The sequence below is a fragment of the Misgurnus anguillicaudatus genome, chromosome 23 (genome assembly GCF_027580225.2).
Source record: "Misgurnus anguillicaudatus chromosome 23, ASM2758022v2, whole genome shotgun sequence".
NCBI lineage: Eukaryota > Metazoa > Chordata > Actinopteri > Cypriniformes > Cobitidae > Misgurnus > Misgurnus anguillicaudatus.
The window spans coordinates 19190637-19200227 of record NC_073359.2 but is presented as its reverse complement, the minus strand read 5'-3'; the positions used below and the strand labels follow the sequence as shown (position 1 = coordinate 19200227).

Here is a 9591-nt window from a genome sequence, read left to right as displayed (position 1 = left end):
GTAACCCGGGAGAGTCCAGTCCCTGTCTTACCAGTATAGGTACTGTGTCGACCTTGAGGAATGAGCAAAGTTGCCAGGTCCACCACGGACATCAGCTCGCAGTCCCACCTGCTTCTCGCTGAGGATCAAGGTCAGGTGATGTACAATCTTTCGTCACCTATGCTGTAATACTCACTCTTGTTGTGTCTAGAGTGCGAGAGGAAAAGTAAAGCTAAGAGTCATACTTACCTGAAGAAACTGTCGAATTAGAACCTAACGCAAAAGCATATGTACCTGATCCTTCCTGTTTGACACAGATCTGCACGCCCTCGAGTTACAGAGTCCAAGCTAAGAGCTATATGCCCCTGAACCGCCTGGCCATTTCAGAGCTGCACGCCATCAGACTGCAGAGCCACATTAGAGTCCGAGCCAAGAGCCACATGCACCCGAACTGTCCTGTAATTACAGAAGCTGTCATCATTGAAGAGCAGAGCTAAGAGCTATATGTGTTTGAACTGTCTTGTCGTTACAGAGTTGTACGCCACTGGACGGCAGAGCCACTATAGAGCCCGAGCTAAGAGCTACATGAACCCGACCTGTCTTGTACTTACCGAAGTTGTATGCCAGTGAACTGAAGAGTCACCTCAGAGCCCGAGCGGAGAGCTATAAGCACCTAAATCGCCCAGTCGGCCCGTCGAGTCATCCCAGAGTGAGTAGGAGCTAAAACTTACCTGAGGAACTGCACCCGTTCCATTGACCGCCAAGCCATCCTAGAGTGAACAAAAGTTAACCTTACCTGAGTAAACCGTAGGTCCAGTCCTGCACGCCTGCACGCCGAGCAAAGTCCCCGTCCACTTGGCACATCCACAGGCCCAGAAGAGTGACGGAGTATAAGAAGAGAAGGAGTATAAGAAGAGCTCTAGAAATACAAACGGGGTGCTTGTCTCTGCCATTGTTGTGCAGTGCGTGGTCACGGAAACCGATCCGGTGTGGAAAGAGCGGAGGCCTGGGCGAAGTCTTTATAAGAGGAAACAGAGGCTGTTATTTACTGGGTGAAGAAGGTATCAAGGATACGAGTCACTGGGCTGAGTATGTGAGGAATGTTTACCGCTATGATGCGGATGTGCTTTCATGTTTTGACCTTGTTAGAACAGTAACATTGGAGAGTACTCACCGGAGTTATTGCAAGGACGATCTTCAGCGACGGACAAGCTGTAAACAGGAACAAGAACAGCAGAGCGTCATCAGTGGTGTGTGAGTAACAAGTTACGTTTATCATGAAGTATTAAGAAGAGTGCATTACCTGACGTGTGTTGTGAGTTTAATAATCAGTGTTTGGCCCCACCGTGGAGAGAAGCGTGGGAGAGCCGGGGAGTAGTACTGGAAGACCACAGTGTCGTGAAGTATTACCAATTGCACGTGAGTAACATCATATATTGTACTACGTAGTGTGGAACGGAGGGTATATTACCTGACATGTGTTGTGAGTCTAGCACACAGAGTTGCGGCCCCACTGTGGAGAGAAGCGTGGGTGAGCCGGAGAGTAACACTGGAAGACACCGTAGGAAGCCAGCATTGCGAAGTATTGGCCTTTCACGTGAGTAACATTATGCACTGTACTATGTGGTATTGAAGAGGGTATATTACCTGACGTGTGTTGTGAGTCTAGCACGCAGATTTGCAGCCCCACTGTGGAGAGAAGCGTGGGTGAGCCGAGGAGTACAATTAGGAGTAAATGCAGGAGGTCCGACGTCCATCCTTTAGGCGCTTTTCCCCCTCCACTAAGAACAACGCCCAACCAACCACACGACGAGCCCAGGTCGAGTTTTGGCTCAGTCCTTAGTTCACTTAAAGTGTGTGGAGTGTCGTGGGTGAGTACTTGTCTTCATTGAGCATGTGTACACTTAAAGCTTGCAGTGTAGTGATGTGCTTGTGTTGACAGAAGCCACTTCGAGGTCAGAGGAGTCGTGAGGACATCACAGCACGTTGAGGCTAGAGGAGCGTGGGCTAAAGGCAGTTGCAAATAGGACTTCCTGTATAAAGTGACGGATCCTTTCTGGCTCTGAAAGAGGGCAGTGGTGAGGTATACCTGCAAAACACTGTGAGTAAACCATCTGGTAGTTATTGTTCTTGGACGAAGGGTTACTGTTATAACGTCAGCATGCAATAACCATCCTTGTGCGTGGAGCCTCTTCAAAGGTTCGCCCCTGCTCAGTATCTCTGGAACCGTAAGTGGAGGAGGAGCAAGGGAAGTGTTCGGCTCTGCACGACCATACCCGCCGTCCTCTCGACTCACAGGGAGCCTCAGGTAGGCCGCGTGCTACCCCTGCCCCTCTGGAGGCCTGTAAGTCGACTGTACACTGTGTTTGAACATCACCCTGTAAGTCCACTGCCCCAGAGTGAAGATTGTGTGGAATAAACATTGTGTTTAAGCGAGAAGGAAAAGCCCCAGTCACTTGTGTAATACTCACTTCTGTTCACAGTAGAAAACCTTAGGCAAGAGAAGTAAACGTCCCGGTCACCTGTGTAATACTTACCTCTGCTTACAGCCACGAACCTGAGGAGGAGAAGTAAAAGTCCCAGTCACCTGTGTAACACTTACCTTTGCTTACAGCTATGAACCCGAGGAGGAGAAGTAAAAGTCCCAGTCACCTGTGTAATCCTTACCTCTGCTTACAGCCACGAACCTGAGGAGAAGAAGTAAAAGTCCCAGTCAACTGTGTAATCCTTACCTGTGCTTATAGCCACAAACCCGAGGAAGAGAAGTAAAAGACCCAGTCACCTGTGTGATTCTTACCTCTGCTTACAGCCACAAACCTGAGGAAGAGAAATAAAAGTCCCAGTCACTTGTGTAACACTTACCTCTGCTTACAGCCACGAACTTGAGGAAGAGAAGTAAAAGTCCGAGTCACCTGTGTAATACTTACCTCTGCTTACAGCAAGGAACCCACTACGTCGGACCATCCTTGTCGGCTGGGAAGTGTCCATCCCGATCCACAGCAGAGAGCCTAAAGAGAGAAGAGTATCAGTCACTTAGAGGACACCAGAGGATTGGGTGCACCCCCGTCGACCTCTGCATTATTCAGTGTCAGGTAGCTATTTCGTTCTGGACCAAACCATTGACTGCGTCTCTCTTTTTACTCTGCCTCCAGGAGAAGAGGAGGGCGCCACGGGTTCAAGAAACCAAGTTAAAGGAGCCCCATTCCCTCGCCCCGTGGAAACTCTACCTGGAGGCCAGAAGAAGGAATTATTTTAACTTCCCCCTTTCCCCACTGTATTTTTAATTAATTTAAATAAAGTTTCATTTTAATTATACTTACGCTCTGTGTGTCTGGTCATTGGGGTGGCTTTGGGACCTCCTCGAGGTGGAAACTAGGGAGAGGCATGACTTACAACATCTGTGGTCCGCTCTGACCTGTGACATATGTAACCACAAGTGGAACACTAGAACCACGTACGGCTCTAGACGCTCTAGACGTGCGTACACCAATCCCACACAAAGGTTGTGATCTATAAAAAACAAACTTAATGGGAGAATGGGCTTGCAGGGTGGGATCTGAGAATGATTCATTTACGCACACTTGCAGGTGATCTGTGATTTATAAAGGGAACATTGCTTTGTTTTATAAGTCTTTATATTTTTTGGCATATGCCATTTTTGGATTTTGTGCAAACGTAGACTTTTAGTAAGGACCCTACGCACAGTTTTATAAATGAGACCCCAGATAAGTCAAGAATTACACACACACACACACACACACACACACACACACCAGCAAACAAACATCTTACCATCACTGCCATGAAACTGAGCTGTTTACATCACAAAGTTTAGCTTCCACCTCCAAACTAGCAGCATGTTCAGCATTTCAGACTGAAAAATAAAAAGGTTTTATTATAAAGAAGATGCGAAAAACAGTAATGTATTAATAAAAAAATAAGCACAAAAAAGGCAGAATCATTTTATGGTTCTCCATGGAGACGCACTTAAAAGGCAAATGACGCAAGTGGCACATCTCATCAGATCTTGACTTCAGTTTTATTTCACTTCACGTAAGGACAGAAAACACCTTAATTCAATCAGTTAATAAAGATCTGTGAGATTAAACATAACTGACACATATGTTTGGATCAGATTATTGGTCAGTGACCTTCCAGGAGACAGATTGGATATCGCTGACATAAACACGTATGTTTGATCTTTTCACTGAAGTGTGGTTACTTCATGATAAATCAGCAAACGCTGATGATCAGCACTTTTCAGAGATATTAAATTAAATAAACTGATCTGAATTCAGTGCATGGTTTAATTTCTAGCTTCATCTTCCTGGTCTGAGTTCCTTGACTCTGTATTTAAAGCAGAAGACGATTTCACTGTGCTTCACACATCGCTTGACTGAACAGTGACTACAATGAGCATCTTTTGGTTTATAACTACACTGCTACTGCTGCACTCCTGCACCCCAGGCAATGACTTCATATCAGACTACACTAATAACAGCAGACAGTTTCTCATAACCGTTTAAATAGTTTCATAAAACCATTCACAATAATAAGTTCTTACAATGGGAGGAAATACAGTAAATCTGTCTTTTCCTCATGCAAACGGTCTCACATTTATATATAAGTGTTAATGTAAATGGAGACATCAGCAAGTTTTTGTCTAAAAAAACAATCTCTTTTAGGTGTCGGTGTTGTTAATAGTAAGGTGTCCATTCCACACAGTTACCCATACATGGTCTACATTCATGACCAACAAACACGTGAAGCATGTGCTGGTTTTTTGATAAGAGAAGATTTTGTGATGACAGCTGCCCACTGCAAAACAAAGTGAGTAAAATGATGTGTTACAAGTGACCTTTGACATCAAAACAAAAAAATCTGTTTGTTGATAATTCGCTGTAACTATAAAAGCTTAGTTGCAAAACTTAAAATTATGATGTTTTTATGGGTACAATATAACTGAAAATGCATTTTCACATGAAATAACCATTTATTGACTACTGACTTTGATTAAACTACCATACACTCTAAAAATGCTGGGTTATTTTAGCCCATAGTTAGGTTAAATATAAGCAAAAATGTTGGTTTAAAATAATTAAAAAATCCATATTTGACCCAACCTTGAAGCAACCAAATTTTTTTGAGTATAATAAAGGTCCAGTAAAGTATTTTTGTACATATATTAACAGTGCAACCAACGTATTGCCAAAATAATTGTGTACTTTTTTCTGTAGGGTTGAAATAGTGGCAATCTTTTAATATTTAGTTTATTTTGTTTGCTTTAGTCATCTCATGGTGTATTTGGGTGTTAATGACACAAATGATTTACCTGAGGGTATAGAGGTTGATGCTTTTCCACATCCAGATTATGCAAACAAGCTAGGTGATGATGACATCATGCTACTAAAGGTTTGTCTTTGTCTACAGAATTTTTTTAGCAGCAACCAATCAATTTTTATGTGCATTTTATATGCAATTTATAACATTTTAACAATTGTGTGAGGCATCTTTTTAAGCAGGAATGTCACATGTCTTCCCATTCAGCTGAAAACTCCAGTAACTCCGCTGCATGAGACTGTGAATATCATTGCCCTGCCAGAAACTAATAAAGAAGAAATCTCAAGTAACTGCATGTTCATGGGTTGGGGGGAATACAATGAGAAGACTCCATCAAGTGTCCTGAGAGAAGTAAACGTGACTCTTTTAGATTCAGAAATTTGTGCCACACCTCACACTTTATGCACTCAGGAAGAAATCAAGCCAGCATGGGTATTTATTTCATAAGCTTTCACCTTTTACTTGTTCTGTTAAATAGAAACATTTAATGATTATATTGTTATTGTATTTTAATGGTATATTTATGGCTAACTCAACCACAATTTCACTCACAGGGACGTGGTGGTCCACTTATTTGTGGAAATGTCACACAAGGCATTGCGTCTTATTACATACCCAGCGGGTCTAGACGCTACCTTTCAATGTATACTAAAATCTCTCACTACCTTCCATGGATTCATGAAATGCTGAATGTACAAAAACTATGGAAGTCAAAGCTGGATGCATTTAAAATATCTGATATTAGAGTGTGTATTATTGGAAAAATTACCAGTCCATAAGCCGAGAAAATGATTACTTTAACTACAACCTACATTGTTTATTTGTATTACAAATTATCTCTACAGCAGGCCACAACTGTTATCTTGTAGTGAAAGTTTATTGATTAAAATGATTCAATAATTGTGTGTCACGATCATGTCCTGTGTCTCTTATAGAGACAAAGCGCAGTTATGCAAATTTGAAAACCACACCCCCCCCGGGGGGGGGGGGGGCAATCCAACCGTCTCCATTGACTTTGTATTGCGAGAGGCCTCCTTGTCATTTCTGGCTCATAACAAAAAACAGAATAATGCCTAATGCCTGTTGTGTACCAAGATGTACAGCTAAAAGCCAAAAAACCCAGAAATAAGTTTTTATAAGCTGTCGAGCCGTAAAACCCAGCCTTTAAGGAGAAGAAAGTGGATCGCCAACTATGTTTCCCCCTAGTGGACGCAGTTCTATTATTATTAGTACTATGAAAAGTTGCCTGTTTCCACTTTGTGTCTTTAAACGCTCGTTTTTTGGGGGTCGACAGCTTATAAAAACTTATTTCTGGGTTCTTTGGCTTGTTAGCTGTACATTTTGTCACAAAGCAGCTTTTAGGCATTATTATGTTTTTTTGTTATAAGCTAGAAATGACAAGGAGACAGCCTCTCGCAATACAAAGTCAATGGAGACGGATGGATTGTTTTCCCCCGGTGGGCGTGGTTTTCGGGTTATGACGCGCTGCGCTCTGTCTCTATGTTTTGTACTTTTATTTTGTTTTTAGTTCTAGTTAAAGGTGCAAAAGAGGATGTTTGTTTTATACATTTTTGCAATATTACTTGAAACTGTCTTTACTAAATGATAAAAGACTATTTATTAGGTGCACTGAAAGTAATAATATTAATATGTCATCTGTGCATAATATAGGGCCTTAAAAACATCAGCCAATAAAAAAAACATCAACCAATTGCTCATGCGGTCATCACAATCATCATTGGCCCTCTGGCATGTCAATCACTGCCATTACGATCCTTGTGAGATACGTGCGCGCACCAGTAACTTTACACAGGCGACGCAAAGTTTCGGTTTGTTTTCATTGTCGATCCTGCTTTCCTCCTCGAATTTGCACCATGGAAGAGAAAAAACCCGAAGTAGGACGCAAAAGAAATACTTTTTTAAAGACGCTGGGAATAGGAGACGATTGTCAGAAGAACGTAATGTAACCAGAGTCGTTATTGGAGAAACATTTCAACGCTGGAGAGCAATGAAGGAACAGAGAGGTGTCAAGACAGACGCGCAGTTCACAAAAATTCTTCTGGACAGGTAACAGTGATTATTCTTTCTTTGTGGAATAATTATTGTTGTACTGTTATTCAGGTATATTGACGTTGTAATTGTACTATAGTTGTAAGGCAGTGACCAGTCTGCTACATGCTAGTTGAAATGGGAGTAAGTTAGCGTCGACTGATCACGTTTTAATGTCTTATGTGTTTATTATCATATCATTTCACATAATGAATCCACTGACGCAACACAGCATATGCCGGTGGTAAACAAACACTCGTTCAAATATTCGTGCACGAGTTTTGGAAGGCGTTCCCTAGAAATGAGCTGTAAAGGAGGGAGGCTGTTCTTATGCATGCGCTCATTTAAAAAACTCAGTAACCGTTTTTGGATTCTCAGTCGGCGAAAAACCTCCTCTTTTGCGCCTTTAAAACATGTAATTGTCACGATGTCTGGTTGGTGTTCCCTGGGTGGCCACTAGAGGCCTCTTCCTAACACTGTCATATTCACCTAGAACTGCATTTTCCATCATTCTGTCATTATTGATCATTGCACTCAGCTGTTCCCACTCACCTTGTTATTGTTTGTGTATTTAAACCCTGTCTCTTCAGATTATGTTATGGAGTCCTTGTTATATGTCACACTGCTTTCTTGTATAGTGTTCTTGTTTGGTTTATGTTCTGGACTGTTTGTTTGGATTTTGACCCATTGCCTGGATGAATACGATTATGGATTACCCTTATTAAACTGCACTTGGATCGTACCTTTTTGTGTGTGCGTGTCGTGACAGTAATGCTGCTATACACAGGGAAGGAGACCAGAGGCCATATTTTTAATGAACAAAATAAATTGTAACCTTATATTTTGGCTAGAAATTGTAAAATATAGATTGTTATAACACTATGAATGCCCACAACAGACATCACTGATCACTACTGCACGCTAGCCAAGTTGACCGTTGCGGTTTATCCAATGGTTAAATACCGAAGGTTGATATCTCCCTAATTAAAGTATCTCTGGTTCCCTTGTTTGTTGCCGTGGACATTTATTGATACTCCACAACTGCCTGTTTGTTGTCATGGCTGTTAAGCGAGGCTTACACGGTGTTAATTCTGACGTTTGGAGTGCTATGAGCTCTCGCACACGTCACAAGTAAGTTTATGCCACAATAATTCGGACGCAGTCACACTCAAGATTTTTCCATACGACTTGACAAATTCTGACCCTTAGGATGAAGTATGTGGCAGAATGTACAAAAACGAAATGGCAAAGATATTGGCTTAAGTGCAAAGAACATCATTTTCTCAATTTCTGTTTTTTAGAATAACTGGACGTGTCTCTGTATTTCTGTTTATGCATTCTGGCTGAAATTGCTATAGGCCTGTGGTGTTAGAACTCTGCCTTGAGGTCTTGTGTTGTATTTGTATTTTGTCATGGCGGCAGGGTTCTGGCATTCCCAGGCCTTATGTGGAGGCTCATGCCTTTGTTTACTGTGGCATGTGCCCCCAGTGTCTTGTCATTTGTCCCCGCCCCCTCGTCCTCCTGCTTATTGTTAATTATTACTTATTCCCATCACCTGTTCCCTCCTCGTTATCTTGTTTAGTTTCTCTTATATAATGTTCTCTTATCCTTGTGTCTGTGCATGTTCATTTTGTATTGTCGGTGTGATATCTAGTAATTGTCAAGTCAAGTCAAGAGTTTTATTGTCAAGTCTAGTCTAGTGTTTTATGTCAGTCTATGCTGTATGCCCCCACGTGGGCTTTTGTTTTGTCTTGTTTGATATCAAAGTCTTTTGTTAACCCCTTCATCATCCGCTATTGGGTTTATCTGTCCAAACCCTAACAGAATGAACCTGCCACAATTGAACCCAGCGACGGTGTCGGGGTCAGCTGCAGCCCCCGTTTATGTTCTGCTGCCCATTGAAGTGCATCCTGTTCCGAGCTGGCTGCTGGACCAAGAGCGTTCTGCGCTCTTCGCCGAGCTCTGGAGAGCCTTCGTCAGCCCGGATCCGGTCTTCTGTGAGGTTGCGCCGTGATCGGCCGGTTTCTTGGATTGGCCACTGTCAGGTTTGAGCCAATTCACAGGATGGCCGGTTCCGAGCCCGCGCAGTCCGCGCCGCCCACCGAGCCCGCGCAGTCCGCGCCGCCCACCGAGCCAGCGCATCAGCTGCAGCCATTGCCCTCTGTGCATCAGCTGCAGCCACCACAACCCAAGCCCCCTTGGACTGTTTTGTTTGGCTAATGC

General features: G+C 42.8%; 1 protein-coding gene across 1 annotated transcript; it reads left to right on the top strand.

Moving 5' to 3' along the window:
* The first annotated feature begins 3515 nt into the window (after positions 1-3515).
* Positions 3516-9382, top strand: LOC141359383 (chymase-like). The gene is made up of 7 exons (XM_073861743.1): positions 3516-3528; positions 4665-4809; positions 5268-5391; positions 5527-5751; positions 5874-6011; positions 8438-8499; positions 9193-9382. The coding sequence occupies exons 1-7, from the start codon at positions 3516-3518 to the stop codon at positions 9380-9382; spliced, it is 897 nt and encodes a 298-aa protein (XP_073717844.1).
* The last annotated feature ends 209 nt before the right edge of the window (positions 9383-9591 follow it).